Here is an 18821-nt window from a genome sequence, read left to right on the forward strand (position 1 = left end):
ACACACACACACAAAGAAAAAGGGGCACCAGTGGCTTACACCTATAATCTTAGCTACTTAGGAGACTGAGGGTCTCAGTTTGAAGACAGCAGGGGCAGAAAAGTCCATGAGACACTTATCTCTAATTAACCATAGGAAAGCCAGAAGTAGTATTATGCCTCAAATGGTAGAGTGCTAAATTATGCAAAAGGAGTTCAAGGACAGTGCCCAAGCCCAGAGGTCAAGCCCCAATACTGGCAAAAAGAAAATAATAATAAGGGTACCCGAATATAAAAACATGTGGGGCACCTACAATAATATCTTTAACATTATAAAGGCACTCTAAGTCCAAATCCATTCTCTGGATAAAATGTTCTCCTTACCCTAAAGTCAATGTGTAATTTGTGATCCCGGCAGATGGGGCAAGGATTTCCAGCAACTTTATTCTTACGCTGTAGAGAAGAAATTAGCAGTTAAAGATAGCCAAAAACCTTGTCCAAAAAAAAGTGCTGTTGTTACTGTCACTAGGGCTTTATGCCTTACTCCACACCCCACCCAGGTGTTACCCTCAAAAACTCACAATACATGTTTTTCGAGTCCACTGTGGGGGTACACCACCTTTGTGATTGCGGCGATAATCAGCCCAGACAGGGTGAGAACCATAGCGATTCTCATATTCTGAAATTAAAAAAAAAAAAAATCAGACAAGTTATATCAGGGTGGGAGTAAAGGAGGTATCTATCCATTTACTTCAGACCTCATCTGATCCTCTCTCTTCCCCAATTAGGTGTACCTTTTGATTCCAGATATTTCCAGGGTTCATTTTCATAGGGAGAAATAGGAAGTGAAGGCAAAGAATCTTTTTCAGTGGAGGCTTTGGTGCAAAGAGTCTGGAAGGGAACCTACAAAGGAAGGGGAAAAAAAAGGAGAGGATGAGTTGAAGAAAAAGATTTAATTGTTTTGTTTGCACTTTGGGGAGATGAGGAACGTGTGTCCAGTTTATTAATGTAACTTAGCAGAAATATAGAAGGTATTACTTTGTGGGTGTTAACCTGACAAATCAACACTCATTCTCCAATGAGTAGCAATAAGCTACAGGTAAAGGGATAACCAGGAATAAGTGGATGGAGAACAATCTTATTAGAGAAGACAATTAAAAAACCTGGCACACAAAATCTATTGTGCTTTAGGGGAATGAACTGAATCTGGTGGAAGGGGAACTAAGATGTATGGTGGCACAGGGCAATCCCTAATCACTGAGTTGTTCAGTTTTATATAAAGTTGAAGGTCGACATTCCATAGAACAAAACAAAATTGAGTCCTAACGCTCGTTTTAAAGCTACCAAGCCTGTTATTAATTCTGTGGTGACTTCGATCAGTACTTTTCAAATCTACTTTAGGGAATGGCAGCTAAGCAAGCCTTCCTATCTCGCCCTGCACTGCCAAGAACCTCCAAGGTGGTGAGTACCTGAGTCTGGAGGGAAACCTCAACCTTAAGGACAGAATTAATCGCCCCTGCATGCTCTTATAAGAAACGGATCCCCAAGTCCTATATTCTGGCGACATATATCTTGGCTACAATTCCTCGAGGATAGCAAGAGGTGGTAAAAATTAAGATCCTTTAAATTCAAGAACACTCAAGGGCAGGCATCATAATTTTGCATAGTATTATAGTTTACGGCTGCTTATATCCAAGGGGTTAATAATCCCACCTTGGTAATTATTTTATCGAGGTGGCATTTTGGGAAGTCATAACTTTGATTCTCAGGCATAGAGAATGAGAATACGCGGGCCGTACGGGACAAGGGGTGGTGGTCAGGAAATGTCCAGCTAAAACCTAAGCTCGGGGGAAAAGTCTCTGCCCGTGGATTCAGGGAAGTGGAGAGACACAGAGAAAGCATCACTAAATTGGGATTCTGAAAATAAGATCTTCCAAGGAGTTACCTGAACTCCGTAAGCACTTTGGAACCGTAAAAGCCTAGGAAACCGCCCCCATAGCGTGTTCAATACGGAAGCTGCCATCTTGACGTCCGCCCAGAATAGAAATGCCCGGGAGAGCGATTGCGCATGCGCCAAGAAAATGACAAGGGGAGGGCCAAAACTAATCCCGCAATGCGGAAGAGGGCTGCGTGTTTGCGTCAGTACGGAAGCGTAAAAGGGAAGCCGTAAGAGGGGGTGGGGAGCTAATTTCAACTGCGTCACAATCGAATTAGGCTTCAAAATTACTTTTTTTGGGACCAGTCACCACGAATCATAGAGTCTATACATATAGTATGCCTTGGAAGAAATTTTGAAAGCGATTTTGAGCACGATCCTTCCAGTGCGCATGCGCCCTCGGATTTCTACCAATCCAGGGTGAGAAATGTTTGCCTGGGCGGAAGTGGAGGACACAGAGGAAAAGGCGGAGTTAGATTTTCTGATCATGCGCTCGCAACCGGGCGGCGGCCGGGAAGAAGGAGGAAGTTAGTGCCGAGGAGTTGCCCTTAGCGAAAGGAAGGATAGCCAATCAGCGGCCGAGGTGTATTTCACATTAGCCAATAAGTTCACGCCTCGCGCACAATGTCTCGCGACAAGGGCGTTTCAATAGCACGTTTGAGTGCGTTGGGTGGAGTCCGGATATAAAAGACTCCGCCCGAGAGGGCAGCCGCCATTCTGGTGTTCGTTTAGAGGTAAGTTTGCCATCTTGCCGTTTAGGGCGTAAGATTTCGCGGATCGTGTTGGCCTGGGAAGCGGGTTAGGAAGGATCTGGGAGGGGGCCACAGCGTATCTTAAGCGGCTATGACCTGTTTGGGGCTTAGAGATGTCTTTTTGGACCACAAAGGTGGCATTTGAGGGTATTTTAAAGCGTCCCGTACTGATCACCTCTTTCTCCCTTGTGTTCCTTCTATCCCAGGTTGAATTTTCTCGGAGAAAGACCACGAGGTTGGCCACGAGGAAAACAGAAACAAGCCGCAGCAACATCTAAGCCCTTCAAAGGATCCTGAGAGAGGGGGGAAAGGGAAAACAGCCGCCACCAGCCCAACCACTGTGTCTTCTGCCCCTTCCCTCCTCCTATCTTGCCCACCCCACCAGCCCACGCTGCTTGGGACTTGAAATCTGTGGCCGAAGGACCGTCACCACATAACTTCAAAAATAATCAACCACCCTCCCTTCCTAAACCCACTCAATTTCACTCATCCAGCGTTTCCTTTTTTTTTAATCCACTCAGCATTTTTTTCTACGACCCCCCTCCCTAAATGCGGAGTTGGGTGGGGGGGAAAATGAATACTGAGTTGGTCTTTACTTTTTAAGAGACTTTTTGATCCAATGAGACCCCCCAAATAATTGAGTTTTGGGTCCTGGTTGGTTGTTTTATTTTTTTTCCTCCAAAATTTTACCCCCTCCCCCCCTGAGCCCGAGGTGCTGACGTCGCAAAAAAATTGGATAGTAAGTGTCGAATTTTCAAAAACCAGCCTTGCAACAAGAAATCAACGTTTCCCGTTGTGAAACCAAACTAATGAGAGGAAGAAATGAGACCATAGAACAAATATAGAACTGGAGAAGGACCAATCAGGTCGCTTAATCTCCATTAAAAAAGGGCCTTTGGGTCTCAACAGTATAGTTCTCCCTTACCACCTTCTTCCCTGCCCTGCTGGTGGCAAGGAGAGGGTGGTGGGAGGGCCAGTAAGTGAGGATTTTGATGGTTAACCCTTGGTAATCCAGAAAATTTTCAGACTGCCAAAGCATAAGTGTTTTGCTTTTTATAAGGAGGAAAGTTTACCTTCCTCTGGTTAGCAGTCTACAAAAGGGTTAATGAGCTCACATACAAAAGATGGTGGATCTTGTGGCCCATAAGTCCCACTTCTTTGTGTGTGAGACAAGTAGGGTGCCTTTCAATTTGCCAGATTAATAAGCAATCTGTACATAAAGATTGCAGGGTAAGGAGATGGGCAGAAGTGTTAGCTGGCTATGAATTAAGTGATTGTTAAATCCTCTCTATTTTAAAGTAATTTGCTTGGGGGGTATATTGTATGGTTAAAATACGTGGCAATCTAGAAATAAAGATTGCAAGACACTTAAATTTAGGACAATATAATCTTAGTATCAGTACATACAAAATAGTTGGGGAGGTAAAGAATGTCTTGTAATTGTTGCAGATTGCATAGGTTATTTAAAAGCAAAAATGATTTAACAATTTAACTTGGTACTTTATGGTGGGGGGGGATACAGTGATAATGGGGAGGTTGGGGGGTGTGGGGTTCAGGAGTATAAAGTTAAAAGCCATTTAGTGCAATTGAATGCTAGCTTTCTAAAAGATTTGTGTCGTTAAAGCAATTTTTTTCTTCCCTGCTTCAATATGGCGACTTTCCTTGTCCTTTTGTCTTCCAAGCGGCGTTGCAGGTTGTGTCTTGACCCATTTTTCTCCTGTCCTCCCACCTCAACCCTATTCGTTGAGAGGGGTCCAAGTCCTCCCCCTTTTCCCTTTATAGGGAGGATGGGGGTGGTCGATGGTAACAAATTGGACTTCAGTTGCAAATTCCATTCTTACCCGCAGAAATTGTTCTTTTAAATATTTTAATTGCTTTTAATTTTCACTACGTTCTTACTGATTCAAATTAGGTTAAAGATTCAGGATCGGGATTGGCTTCTGTTTTGGTTTTTTTTTTGCTTTATTTTTTTTCCTTTTAAAACGTGTTTAACAATGTAAGCAAAGCTATCGGCAAAGACGGAGTAGCTTTTTTAATTGAGTCCTCTTCTGCATTACAAAATGGCGTCTCCCTCCGCCTTTGTTGTTTTTCTCTCCCTTTTGCCATCCAGCGCTTAGGGCCGCCCTAGAAACTTGGCTTAGGGGGAGGAGCAGCAGCACTGGAAGGTGATGTAATCAGCTTGCTTCTTCCTCTCTCCACCCTCTGGAAACTCCACCCCCTAGCAGAATCATCCTGAACTCCCTGTGCCCGGTGTTGCTAGGGAGAAGACATTTTTCTTATGTTCCTGTATTCTTTAGTTTACTATCTTAAGGTATTTACCTTACAGGGATAAAAAGCCTATAGGAATAAGATATAAACGCTGCCTGTCTCCTTGGGTAGCTCTAGTTTTATTTTCACCCTGCACTCACCACAACTGCTTGGAAGTTTATCCCTCTTCAGTGAAAAAACAGTCAAGCCTCAACTGTACTTTGAGAATGAGAGGTGTATGTGTGGGTGTGTTGGGGGAGATAGAAAAGAGGGCTGTAACTTGAATAGACAGTTGGCCTAATGAGGCTGAAATGTACCATTGCTGCTAAGAATCTAGTCCTTGGGCCTCCTTCAGGGAATTGCTTTGTAAGCTGGGGGAAGGGTGGGTACTTTTAGGACTGCCTAAGTCACCTATGTTCCCACTTCAGAATTGGGGGATAAACTTTTTATTCAATGCCATATTAAGTTCTCCAATTGCTTAGTTCCTGTACACTGGTACTAGGATGAGAAGTGAATCTTTTAGGAAAGGAGGCGGCAGTTGTAAACTCGAGGCAGGGGGAATCAAGCTACGGTTTCTGGTAAGCAAAACATTTCTGGTATTACATTTCACAATCTTCATTTCTTTTTTTCTAAGGAGCCACCTTTTTTGAATTTCTTTTTCCTCTCTAAAAGAAATTCCTTGAAAGTACTGATGAAAGAAATAATGCCCTCCTCATTTTTTTTCTACTTGTTTAGTGCTGTGGCTATTGGTGCATGTTGAAAGCCATGCCCTGAGGGTGGTATTGGGTGTCTGGTTCTTTTCCTTCCCTTCCCTTCCTCCCCTCCAGCTTCCTCAATCAGATCTTTAACAGATTTTTTTTAAAATCACGCATCAAAGCTGGGAGACGGGTTGCCAGGCAGAATTTGAAAGCCTTTCTCTGCAACTTTCCTATGATGACTTGGGTACAACAGGGCTAGTGTTCTGCTCTGTACAGGTTCTCAAATATCTAGATTGGATGGGAAAGCCTCTTCATTTCTATTGACCACAATTCTTTTTCCTTTTTTTTTTTTTTCTTTTGGGAAATGTCTTTTAAGTAGTTTTCCACGAGCCTCTGCAGCATTCTTAAACATACCTGGGAAGTTGAGCATCCCACCTACTGGGCTACCTGGTTGCTAGTGAGCAAGGGCCCTAATAAAGATCTTCCTTTGTAATGGGAGATTACAAGGAAGGTTTTCTAGGGGAACCAGAGCCGTCCAGAGAACCTTGGAGAACTTCATCTTTGTAATCTGAACAAAGTTTTCTGGGTTCTTTTCCTATGGATAAGGATGATATAAGTGATTTTTACATCCTTATTGAAATCCAGATAAGCTTTTGGAGATGTCATGTACAAAACTGACAAGGGCTTAAAACAATTTAGAAGAAAGATAACACCAGAGAAGTATAGTTAAGCCCACTCTTGGGTTATTATGTGTAAAAGCACGGAGGAAAGGAAGCAAAGCATTTTCATTTCCAGAAGTGCTAAGGACTTTTAAGCTAAGATAAATGTGGTGGGTTTTTTTTTTCCTCTTTGAAGATATTAAAACTGGCTTGTGTGGGTTTTTCTTTTTCTGAGCCAGTTCATTTTCCTTGATAGCCAAAATGGATTTTTTTCCATATTTTTAAACCAAATAACCCTCATGTAAAATTCATTTTGGAGTCAGGAGTAAAAATACTCTTTGTAAGGACAATAGGAAGTTTCCGGGTACCTTGGGTCAGTAGTGCATTGCTCTAACCTTAACGTCCTCTATCAAGAGGCTTAGTTTATAACAAAGTGGTAGACTGAGGGCCTGTTTATGACCCCCTTTTGTAGATGTGCTGTCTTTAAGGAAATTAGCAGCTCATTAAAAGAAAAAATAGCCATGCCTTGGACTATTTGTGGTTCTAGGAAGCTTCTCCACGCTTTATTTCAGGATCCAGATCATGAGTATCTAGTGATGTTTTGACATTTGGTCTCTGCTTCCCTGGTCAACACATTTGCCTTTGCTGCCGACCTGTTCAGGAATGTTAGGCTGTTTCTACTCAAAATACCTTAGAACTTTCAATATGTACTTACTACAAAGAGGACTAGGAGTTCTTAATTTCAAATGATTAAAAAGCTGCCTGAGAGAAAGCCACTAAGAAATCCCACCTGACATTTTTATCATAATTGGTACTCATAAGACAGGAATTTAATTGCCTTTCCAAAATATAATAGTGGAAAACAAATACTCTTAACATTTCTTCTGTTTTCTCTCCTAGCTTGCTTAAGTAGCTTGCTTGTTTATACAAATGGGAATTCAAAAGCACCTGGGTCCCACTTCCAGTAGAGGGCACTGGACACAATGTAGCTTCCTAGTCTTTGTGTTTTCCTCCCTAAGAATGGCTTTTCTCTCCCTTCTTCCTCTTAAGGATGATCTGAATTCCTGGCAGAGGGTAAAAGGCCTATTCATTCTTAATTGGATGTGATAAGGGGAGTTCAAGTCATTTATTTACCTCTGTGTTTGAATCAATGGAGTCAACAGTGTTCAGAGTTTGAAATAATTAAGGCTTTTTTGTCTAAAATTAGATATATTTTGGTTTGGGATCTACTGCTAGGTATATGTGCATATACATAGTTTTTTTGAATTCCTTTTAGTTTCTTGATTGCTTATGAGATTTATTACTTGGCCCATTCATTGCTTTTTTAGTTTCTGACATATTCCGACATCTGTTTACCTATCTTTATAGTTTCCATATTATCACTCTCTAGGGTCTTTTTACAAGGAAAAAGTTCCTTTATTCCTGTTTGTCTCTTTAAAAATGATTCTGTTTCAGTGGATTTAGCCATGAACTCTAATCTCCTTGAATATTTTTCCCCTCTGACCTCAGGTTCCACTTCTGGGAGTTCCAGGGCAGCAGTGACAACACAGTTTAGAAAGTCGTTTTTGCTCACCTTTTAACATTTCTTTTTTTACTTTTTCACTTTTGTTGCTAATCTTGGGGCCTGAACTCAGGGCCTGGGTGCTGTCCCTGAGCTTTTTTACTCCAGGCTTGAACTGTACCACTGTAACACCAGCTCTAGTTCTAGATTTTTTGATAGTTAATTGGAGCTAAGAGTCTCATGGACTTTCTGCCCAGCCTGGCTTTGAATCAGGATTTTCAGATCAAAGCCTCCTGAGTAGCTAGGATTATAGGCATGAGCCATGTGTACCTAGCAGTCTCCTAGTATTTCTGATCACATCTTCATGTTTAGTCAAGTCATTTTTGCTCATCTCTTAGCATTTCTCACTGAATTGCCTCTCCATATTCAGCCTGCAGGAACCTGATACTTTCGAGAACCAAGATTGATTGTCTGACAACCCCTGCCTTGCTGGGTGCTGGCTCCTGGCTGCTGCTGCTTGCCTGGGTTTTAGAAATTAACCTTTTCGTCAGGAAACCTGAAAGATTGATATTGTTTTACTTTTTTTTTCTCTTTGGTTTGTCAGAAAACACAATTTTCATCCTACAAAAATTTTTTCTAAAATAGTCATCTTAGTAAAGTACTTTTCATCTTCCTGCTAGGGTTGTATCTGTCATCTTGTGCTAGGATTCAGAAAGTTGTCTTCTTTCCCACTCAGCATTAGCTGTCACCCTAATGCAAATACTGCTGATGGGGCTTTTGTCCCCAGAAGCCTGTGTGAATACAAATCCCTGAGACAGCCATCTTGATCCTGAATAATTTGCCTCATTTTATCCTGTCTATAAATGGAGTTTTAACTTTTAATTAACCCCTTTTGCCAACCCAGTCCAAAAAAAAAAAATTCATAGCATTTTTTTTTTCTGGTCTTTAGCTTTGTTCTATAATATTTAGGTATAGGCTTCTCTTGGGAATCTTGGGCTAGTGTGTTTTTTGAAGGAAGGGGCCAGACTCCTCTCTCCCCTTCTGAGAACACAAACTTGCTCTTTGAAATAAAAACACAATGCAGTGTTTGGTCAAAGAATAACATCAGGGTTGAGGAGGACCTAGTTTTCGTTTTCTCAGCTTCTGCCTCAGCTTACACTTACCTGCCACTTAACAGTGATGGTGGCTCTTAAAGGCTACAATGGAAAGGAATTTTTATAAGACATTAGCCCAAACATCCAAGATTGGCCCAATTCTTATCCAAGCTACAGGATCTTTTTCAGAGTAAATTTGTTAGCAACTAAGGGAGAAGAGCTTAACAAGCAAAAATAAATATCTAGTAGCACTGCACATCTTGTTATGGGTACCGGGATCTTAACTGTCATAGTGTACAGATATAATGGACATAAATAATAAGTTCAGCTTCCCTAGGAGGATGTAGCTGGGAGTGAGAACCAGGTTGGGCTGCTTGGTCCTTTACTCCTAATTGTCTTCCCAGTCTTGTCTGGTTTCGTCAGTGATCATGATCTATTCACTTATCTAGAAAATAATGTCAATTAATGTGGATTAGTTACTAATTTTTGTCAAAAACTGATGGGATTTATTAAAGGACTGCCTTTGCTGCCCATTTATTCTGTGGGTTTGTTTTGTCTTTCAGAAACCATAATCATGGGTTCGGGTCCCATAGACCCTAAAGAACTTCTCAAGGGCTTGGATAGCTTCCTTAACCGAGATGGGGAAGTGAAGAGTGTGGATGGGATTGCTAAGATCTTCAGGTGAGTCCAATACACTTTGTATTTATTCACTGTGAGTAGAGCATACTTTGTTGTGATATGGCTACAATCGAGGCAGCAGAACTGACTATTCTGGAGAGGAAGGAGAGATACAGTAATGGAGGAGAATGCATTGATACTAGAATAAGCAATAGAAAAAGATGATTCCTTGGTTTCTAGCCACACGAAAGCTACAGATTTGAACACGCAACCGTCCCAAAGAAGTCACACTTTGCAAAGAGAACAAGAGAGCCTGAATTCTTGGTTCTTGTGGGTGTCATGCTCACCTATCCAAAATGTCAGATTTCCCAAGAAAAAGCAAATGAGGCTAGTTTAGTCTTAAGTGGACTGTATCCAGAATCAAATCAGGTGTGTCAAGTGCCTGAGAGAAGGGGCAAATCAGGTGTGTCAAGTGCATTAGAGAAGGGGCAGTGCTCCCCTTCCAGATCAAAGACTCGATTGCCTCATTGGTAACCTTTCTCCCTACATGGATTTTCATGTCCCTAGAGAACCATGTCACCCTTCTGGAGGTCTGGTGACTTCCCCTCTCTGGAGTAAAGACCCTGTCATGTAAGGTCTGTAGGTACTCTATAGGAGGAAACTTGCTGAGTGTGGTGGTGCATACTTTGTAATCCCACACTTGATTGGCTGAGGAAGGAGAATTGTGAATGCAAGCCTGTCTGGGCTACATAAGCAAGACTCTGCTTGAATGAAGAATGAATGAGACTGCTATATTTCTAATTCCATCTCCTCTTTTGTAGTCTGATGAAGGAAGCACGAAAGATGGTGAGTCGGTGTACATACTTGAACATTCTCCTGCAGACCCAGTCATCAGAAATACTGGTCAAGTAAGTGGGAATCTGATTGGCTGGAATGGGAGAGAGTGGTTAGAAGTTGAGGGAGGCAAGGCACAATGTTCTGGGTGGTCAGTAGGGGACCACGCATGTAGAAAATAATATTTCCAAAACCCAAGATTCTGCTCCTATCTTCTTTCAGATTTATTGATGTTGGTGGCTATAAGCTTTTGAACAATTGGCTGACATATTCAAAGACAACCAACAACATTCCTCTCCTTCAGCAAATTCTACTGACCCTGCAACACCTACCCCTCACTGTGGACCATCTCAAGCAGGTACCTTCATTTTGTGTGTGTGAGGGCTTGTGTGCATGCATGTGCTGGTTCTGGAGCTTAAACTCTAAAGGCCTGGGTTCTGTCTCTAGTGCCTAAGGCCTAGTGCTCTACAATTTGAACCACAGTTCTGTTCCCAGCTTTTTTGGTGGTTAATCGGAGATACAAGTCTCACAGACTTTCTTGCTGGGCTGGCTTCAAACCATGATCCTCAGATCTCAGCCTTCTGATAGATAGATTACAGGCCAGAGCCTTTGGCATGCTGCACAACCTTAATTCTTTTTTTGAGTTAGTTGGTGTGAAAAACGCACACCAACTCTAATGTGGGGCAGTCTGCCTACCTCTGTAAGGTAGAATGATTAGGGAAAAAAACCCAAGCAAACAAGAATTTAGATTTAGAAGACTTGGTTTGAATTTATCTCCTCTAATAAATTTGTGACTTGGGTCACTTTTTATAACAGAGCCTCAGGTTTTTTTCATTTATAAAATGGGAGCATAATTGCTCCCATTTTATAATGGATCATTCGAAGGATTAAGTAAAAATTAGAAGCATGGCTCAAGTGGTAGAACACCTGCCTAGCAAGATGCTTCTATTCAAACCCTAGTACTACAAAAAAGTCTCATGTATCTACAAAGATTTTTGTCAGTTTTAGTCACCATTATGGGGGATTACTGAGAGGTTGTAAGTTTGTGGGTATACTTACCTAAGTGGGTTTATTTTTCTCCTTGCATTTATTTTTTTGTTGCTCCCATCTCTTGTAGAACAACACAGCCAAACTGGTAAAGCAGCTGAGCAAGTCAAGTGAGGATGAAGGTAGGAGTCCTTCTCCCTGTAACGGGCTTATCTCCATTGTGTGTGTGTGTGTGTGTGTGTGTGCGTGTGCGTGTGTGCGTGTGTGTGTGTGTGCGTGCGCGCTGCTTCTCATTCTGGAGCTTGAACTCGAGACCTAGGGACTATCCCTGAGCCTTTTTGCTCAAGACTAGTGCTCTTACCACTTGAGCCACAGTTCCATTTTGGCTTTTTGGTGGTTAATTGGAGATAACAGTCTCACAGACTTTTCTACTCATCCTGGCTTTGAGCTTCAAGCCTCATCTAAGCCCCATGAGGAGCTAGGATTTCAGGTGTGAGCCCCTGGTACCCAGCACTTTCAGCTAAGAGTCTGATTTTAAGTATGTCTCAGGTTCTTAAAACTTTTTGTGTTTTTTTTTTTTTATTACACAGATTTCCCAGTATATTTTTCAAGCATCCCATTTTGTTTCCTGAAAGATTGTGAAATTATTACTAAATTATTTATTCTTTGGTTTTCTCACCTATAGAGCTCCGGAAATTGGCCTCAGTCCTTGTCAGTGATTGGATGGCTGTCATCCGCTCCCAGAGTAGCACCCAGCCTGCTGGTAAGCTCCTTAGTCCTTTATCCCTGGTATTTAGTTCTTTGGGTGTCCCTAGTTAGCTGTACTTGAACTAAATGAAATCCTTTTCCATTCTGAATTTCTATGACAGAGAAAGATAAGAAGAAACGGAAAGAAGAGAGTAAGGGTCGAACCACTCCTCCTGAGCGACCTTTAATTGAGGTGAAAACTGAGACCCGGGCTGAGGAAGCTCCAGAGAAAAAGAAAGAGAAGCCCAAGTCTCTTCGAACCACAGCACCCAGTCATGCCAAATTCCGTTCCACTGGTAAGGCTGCTGGCTGGCCTTGAAGCGGGGCAGGCACATGGGCAGCCAGTGCCTCAAGCTTTGAATATTTTGATTTGCAGTGTCAAATTTCCATGTGAAAGAAGGAAGTGTAGGGGCTGGGAAAGTAGCTCAGTGGTAGAGTGCTTGCCTTGCATATATGAGGCCTTGGGTTCAATTCCTCAACACCACGTAAGCAGAAAAGGCCAGAAGTGGCATTATGGCTCAAGTGGTAGAACACTAGCCTTGACCTAAAGAGCTGAGGGACAGTGCCCAGGCCCAGAGTTCAGGCCCCATGCCTGACAAAAAAAAAAAAGGGGGGTGGGAGTCTAATGGAGAAGCTGTATCTGTGTATTGGGGGAGGGGGGCTGAACAGGGAGGAATAGTCATGATTAGGGGTGAGTTGAACTACAAACCTGTATTTTCTTCCCAGGACTAGAGCTGGAGACACCATCTTTGGTGCCTGTTAAGAAGAATGCCACTCCAGTCATGGTGTCTGACAAATACAATCTTAAGCCCATCCCCCTCAAGCGCCAAAGGTATAAACATCATTGTCGATTTCTGAAGTTGTTGACGTGTGGGCACATGGGAGAAAAAAAGGGGCAAACCCAGAGGTGGTAGTGACTGTTCCTCTTTTCTCAGCACCGTGGCTGCTCCAGGAGACACTGCTCCCCCTGCAGAGAAGAAATATAAGCCCCTCAACACAACACCCAATGCCACCAAAGAGATCAAAGTGAAGATCATCCCACCTCAGCGTGAGTCTAAAATGGGGTTATACTTCCAGTTGGTAGCAAGCTCTTCTGGGAGGAGAAAATTGGTTTTCCTTCTTTTATTATTATTTTCCTTCACTTGATTTCTTGGCATCCTTTTAGTTTTTTGCCTCAATGGCCCCATCTTAATTCCTGTCTAAATTGTTGGTTTGCCTGCTAAAAGAGAAGTGAAATAGTGATAGCCAGCCACTAGTGGCTCAAGCCTGTAATCCCAGCTCCTCAGGAGGCTGAGATCTGAGGATTGTGTTTCAAAGCCAGCCCAGGCAGGAAAGTCTCTGAGATTCTTTATTTCCAATTAACTACCAATAAACTGGAAGTGGCGCTGTGGCTCAAGTGGTGGAGCCCTCACCTTGAGCTGAAGAGCTGAGGGACAGCACCCAGGCCCACAGTTCAAGCCCCATGACCGGACCCCCCCCCAAAAAATATATATATATGTATTTATATATAGAAAATAGGAATTTCTTGTGTGAGCTTTTTTCATCTTGGGCTTTCTGTGTCCTAAGTTTAGGCAATGTCCACTGTTTAGTTTCTACCTAGACTTTGTAGGAATGTGATTAGAAGGAGGTCTGAGATTCCTTTCTGTGTGTTTTGCTTTTGTAGCTATGGAAGGTCTGGGCTTTCTGGATGCTCTCAATTCAGCCCCTGTCCCAGGCATCAAAATTAAGAAGAAGAAGAAAGTTCTGTCACCTACTGCTGCCAAGGTATGGGGTCTTAGAATAAGAAAAATAGGGCAAAGTGGCAAGGAATTGTTGGGCATCACAGCAGAGTTTGGTCTTTTGTTTAAACTAAGGGGTGCAACTGTTAGAATCAGGCATCCCTTTCTAACAATCATTGAATTGAATTGCCCTTCCTTGACCTTGGCTTCCTTACAGTTCATTCATTTTTTTCTCTTTCATAATAGCCCAGCCCTTTTGAAGGGAAAACAAGCACTGAACCAAGCGCAGCCAAACCTTCTTCCCCAGAGCCAGCACCACCTTCTGAGTCAATGGACACAGACCGCCCTGGCACTCCAGTGCCGCCTGTGGAAGTCCCGGAGCTCATGGATACAGGTAACCTGAAGCCTGAGGGACTGTGTAGCTTTTCTGGAAGGCAGGAGCTGGGTCTAAAAACTCTCTTGTTTTCCAGCCTCTTCAGAGACTGGAGCTCTGGATGCAAAGCCAGTGGAGAGCCCTGGGGATCCTAGCCAGCTGACCCGAAAGGGCAGGAAGAGGAAAACTGTGACATGGCCTGAGGAAGGCAAGCTGAGAGAGTATTTCTACTTTGAACTGGATGAAACTGAACGAGGTAAGAGGCCAAGTTTCCTGCACAATAGGTATGTATTAAGAGTTCCAGAAGGACTTGGTTAGGCTTACTTTCCCTCCTTTGCTCTTTTTCCCTCTGTCAAGTTAATGTGAACAAGATCAAGGACTTTGGTGAGGCAGCTAAACGAGAGATACTGTCAGACCGCCATGCATTTGAGACAGCCCGGCGTCTGAGCCATGACAACATGGAGGAGAAGGTGCCCTGGGTGTGCCCTCGGCCTTTGGTTCTCCCCTCACCTCTAGTCACTCCTGGTAGCAACAGCCAGGAGCGATACATCCAGGCTGAGCGGGAGAAGGGAATCCTTCAGGAGCTCTTCCTGAACAAGGAGAGGTGAGCCAGAGGTGTTTGTGTCCTTGTACTCCTGAGGGGAACCTGACACTGGGAATTAAGAGAGAACTTTAAGGGCCACCTGAGTAAATCTTTTTTTTTTTCTTTTCTTTTTCTCTTTCTCGTCACCTGCAATATTCCTGATAGTCCTCATGAGCCTGATCCTGAACCCTATGAGCCCATCCCCCCTAAACTCATCCCCCTAGATGAGGTAAGTCAATGTGTGTAGTGATGATGGGTGCCAATGGGCCAAGTTTTGTGCATTTCTCATGTGAGGATATCTGCAGTCTTTTCATTGGTCTTGATGTTTCTTCTGTTCCTAGGAGTGTTCTATGGATGAGACTCCATATGTTGAGACCCTGGAGCCCGGCGGGTCGGGTGGCTCACCTGATGGGGCAGGGGGTTCGAAGCTGCCTCCAGTTCTGGCCAATCTTATGGGAAGCATGGGTGCTGGGAAGAGTCCCCAGGGCCCTGGAGGAGGAGGCATCAATGTCCAGGAAATCCTCACCTCCATCATGGTACGCTCTCTCCTTCCTTTCCCTTTTCTGCTTTCTGTGGAATCTCCTTAAGAGTTCTCTTTTGATTTGTTTGTATATCTTGTTTTACTCAAGTTTATTATTTGCATGTTTTGTTGTTTTACCCAAGTTTTTTTTGTTTGTATGTTTTGTTTTACCTCAGTTTTTCGTTGCTATGTTTTGTTCATGACAGAATCTCGTGTTACCAAGCTGGCCTGGAAATTGTAATCCTCCTATCTCAGCCTCCTGAGTACTGGGATTACAGGTGTGCGCCCCACACTTGGCTTAACCCAGTTCTTTTGAGTCTTCCCATTGCCTCATTTTGGTTTTCTTTTGTTCCTGATTGTTATCCTCACTCTTTATTCACTCTGTCCTCCTATCTCCACACAGGGCAGCCCAAACAGCCACCCTTCGGAGGAACTGCTGAAACAACCAGACTATTCAGACAAGATCAAGCAGATGCTGGGTAATCTTCAGGGCTGGCCCCAGGGGCCCCGGGGAGGAAGCCAGCTGAGAGGTTGGGGGAAGCCGGGTTTCACAGCTGCTGAACAGCATAGGCAACAAATGGGAGGGAAGACTGGACAGAGGGAACCTAATTTTGCCAGGTTGGTCTGAGAGGGTCAGTTGTGTACACTGTATGGGAAGCCATACCAGTCTTGTAGAATCCTCTCACTGACCTCCTTTTCATTAACAGTGCCACATGGACTCCTGGGTCCCGGTCCAATTGCCAATGGCTTTCCACCAGGAGGCCCTGGGGGCCCCAAAGGCATGCAACACTTCCCCCCTGGGCCTGGAGGACCTATGCCAGGTAGGTGGTGAATGGGCACTTAGAGCGGGCTTAGCTGCAGTTTCAGCCTGTAATAGTATAGGAGAAGCAAAAGATAAGAGGTAGTTTAAGCTGGCACTCATGACTGTAAAAGAGAACTGATTGTCTTTTCTTTTTCTCCCTAACAGGTCCCCATGGAGGCCCTGGTGGACCAGTGGGTCCCCGTCTCCTGGGTCCCCCACCCCCTCCCCGTGGGGGTGATCCCTTCTGGGATGGCCCAGGTGATCCCATGCGGGGTGGTCCAATGCGAGGGGGTCCAGGACCTGGTCCTGGACCATACCATAGAGGCCGAGGTGGCCGAGGAGGGAACGAGCCACCTCCCCCTCCTCCGTTCCGAGGAGCCAGAGGAGGTCGCTCTGGAGGAGGACCCCCAAACGGACGAGGAGGCCCTGGTGGAGGCATGGTTGGAGGTGGTGGGCATCGCCCCCATGAAGGCCCCGGTGGTGGCATGAGCGGTGGCAGTGGACATCGTCCCCATGAAGGCCCTGGTGGTGGCATGGGTGGTAGCAGTGGACATCGTTCTCACGAAGGCCCCGGAGGAGGAATGGGCAGTGGACATCGCCCCCATGAAGGCCCTGGCGGGGGAATGGGCAGTGGACATCGTTCTCACGAAGGCCCTGGTGGGAGCATGGGTGGCAGTGGACATCGCCCCCATGAAGGCCCTGGACACGGGGGACCCCATGGCCATAGGCCACATGATGGCCCTGGTCACCGAGGCCATGATCATCGAGGGCCCCCTCATGAGCACCGTGGCCATGATGGCCCTGGCCACGGGGGAGGGGGCCACCGAGGGCATGATGGAGGCCACAGTCATGGAGGAGGTGAGGATGACATTTGGTACTGTAGAAGTTTCTGGGGAGTTGGGAGGCAGAACACCTGAGCTTTCCTGGTCTCCTTGACTCCTGTGTGCATGGCAGTTCCTACATCCTACACACGAGATAATCCATCACTGGAGGCCGCTGTCAGGATGGCCTACACCAGGGTGGTGAGGGTAGTGCGGGCCTCTTGGCCATTTCCTATCTAACCATTCTGCCATCACTCCCACAGACATGTCAAACCGCCCTGTCTGCCGACATTTCATGATGAAGGGCAACTGCCGCTATGAGAACAACTGTGCCTTCTACCATCCGGGTGTCAACGGGCCCCCCTTGCCCTAGGGACCGCCTCCCCGCCCCCACCCACACCCTTGTGTGGACTACAGCCTTGCTCCTACCACTTGTTATGGCTTCTGTGAGGCCCATTTCCCCTTTCCCCCAGCTGATGAGGAGCCGGCCCCCAGTTCCCACCTGTTTGGGTTCCGTGGGGGGTTTTGATCACTGGTGCGCATCGATGTGTACATATTTTCCTCCAGTCTGAGGAGGAGAGAGACTGGACACATTCTGTACCCTGGACTGCTGAAGAGGAGACCCAGTTGGCTTCACTTTATGAGGAGATTTACCCTGTGTCCCCAACCTCTTTCCAGTATTAGCCCTAATGCCTGAGAACCTAAAGCTGGTTATACTGGAGAACCTCTGCTCTCCTGTTGTGGTCCTCCACATGCACACACAATTCAGACATGGGGTCAGCTGCACTTAAGGAACCATCCAGCCAAGTTCATTATTTCTCATGGGGTAGGGAGATGGTAAGGGGTATTGTACATCCCACTGCACTGAGAGGGCTCAAGCGGGCTGGAATTGAGTTCTGGAACACACATCATCCCCACTCCTGTTATGACAACAGGCTTTTTTGAGTCCTTTTTCAAGTACAAGACTGCAACCTGTCAACACCCAAATCTGCATTATGGATCTGCTAGGTTCAATGATGGCAAATTCATGTCTGTGTCCAGTGAAGGTTTTAAAATGCTGGCGGAAAGCCAGCGGTGTTGGTCTACCCTTGCTTACAACCATTCTAGAGACTTCCTAAAACACTCGAGACCAGCTTTTCATCTATTTAAGCCTGGCATGCTGGGCCTGACGAGTCACACTACATGCACTGCCTTTGGGAGTTCACTTGCTCCTTGCCCTCATTTGGAACCTTGTCAGTGTGAGGTTTTCAACAACCTCACCCTGCCAGCCACCTCTGAATCCCCACCAGTTGCTCCCTGGATGGGTTTAAGATGATTTTGCCCCTTCCCAGTCCTCTTCACCTGTCTTGGCATCAGTTGTTTTCTATGAAAACAGTGAATTGGTTGGGTTTGTGCAGGGTCTTGGGTTAGAACCACAATGGATTTGGGATGAGTATTTTTTTCTTTTGGTTTTGTATATTTTGTACATTAATAATAAACAGTAAAGAGAAACAGCTTATTTAACCATTGGTATGTTTGGCCTCTTGCTGTAACAAAAACAGCTGCTTTTAAGGTACATTACTAGAATGGGATCTTTTTGAGTCCTTTGGAACTAAACACTTGTTCTCCCTTCTAGTCACAGAGCTAGTAGAATTAAAGACAGTTGTACCTCCCATGAGTACCAAAATCCAATGATGCTTACGTCCCTCTTACAAATGACGCATAATTTACACATATCCTCCAAATCTTTATATGAAGTACAATGCATTTTAATTTGGTTTTTGTATAAGTACAACTCCTTCCATCAGTCAATAATTTTTCTTTGCTGATGCTATGTACATTTGAACTTTTTTTTTTTTTTTTGGGTCCAGTCGTGGGGGCCTGAACTCTGGGCCTGGGCGCTGTCCCTCAGCTCTTCAGCTCAAGGCTAGCGCTCTACCACTTGAGCCACAGCGCCACTTCCAGCTTTTCTCT

At 44.7% G+C, this 18821-nt stretch overlaps 2 protein-coding genes across 2 annotated transcripts in view; one reads left to right on the top strand and one right to left on the bottom strand.

The window, feature by feature from the left end:
- Mrps18b (mitochondrial ribosomal protein S18B) overlaps positions 1 to 2011 on the bottom strand; it is a 7843-nt gene extending 5832 nt beyond the window's left edge. The window contains exons 1-5 of the mRNA XM_013031111.1: positions 1924 to 2011; positions 773 to 881; positions 560 to 657; positions 363 to 431; positions 264 to 288 (exon numbers count right to left, since the gene is read on the bottom strand). Of these exons, the coding sequence (XP_012886565.1) occupies positions 264 to 288; positions 363 to 431; positions 560 to 657; positions 773 to 881; positions 1924 to 2001 (379 nt within the window). The 5' untranslated portion in view covers positions 2002 to 2011. The remainder of the gene's footprint in view (positions 1 to 263; positions 289 to 362; positions 432 to 559; positions 658 to 772; positions 882 to 1923) is intronic.
- Positions 2012 to 2599: 588 nt separating this feature from the next.
- Positions 2600 to 18371, top strand: Ppp1r10 (protein phosphatase 1, regulatory subunit 10). The gene is made up of 20 exons (XM_013031185.1): positions 2600 to 2648; positions 2873 to 3405; positions 9429 to 9546; positions 10305 to 10391; positions 10540 to 10675; positions 11435 to 11486; positions 11990 to 12067; positions 12174 to 12347; positions 12778 to 12883; positions 12987 to 13099; positions 13715 to 13815; positions 14016 to 14163; positions 14240 to 14398; positions 14500 to 14746; positions 14891 to 14954; positions 15067 to 15261; positions 15649 to 15724; positions 15953 to 16066; positions 16213 to 16905; positions 17132 to 18371. Exons 3-20 carry the CDS (start codon positions 9440 to 9442, stop codon positions 17239 to 17241), a joined length of 2760 nt encoding a protein of 919 aa, XP_012886639.1. The 5' UTR covers positions 2600 to 2648; positions 2873 to 3405; positions 9429 to 9439; the 3' UTR covers positions 17242 to 18371.
- The last annotated feature ends 450 nt before the right edge of the window (positions 18372 to 18821 follow it).

This window comes from Dipodomys ordii, unplaced genomic scaffold (assembly GCF_000151885.1).
Source record: "Dipodomys ordii isolate 6190 unplaced genomic scaffold, Dord_2.0 Scaffold138, whole genome shotgun sequence".
Classification (NCBI taxonomy): domain Eukaryota; kingdom Metazoa; phylum Chordata; class Mammalia; order Rodentia; family Heteromyidae; genus Dipodomys; species Dipodomys ordii.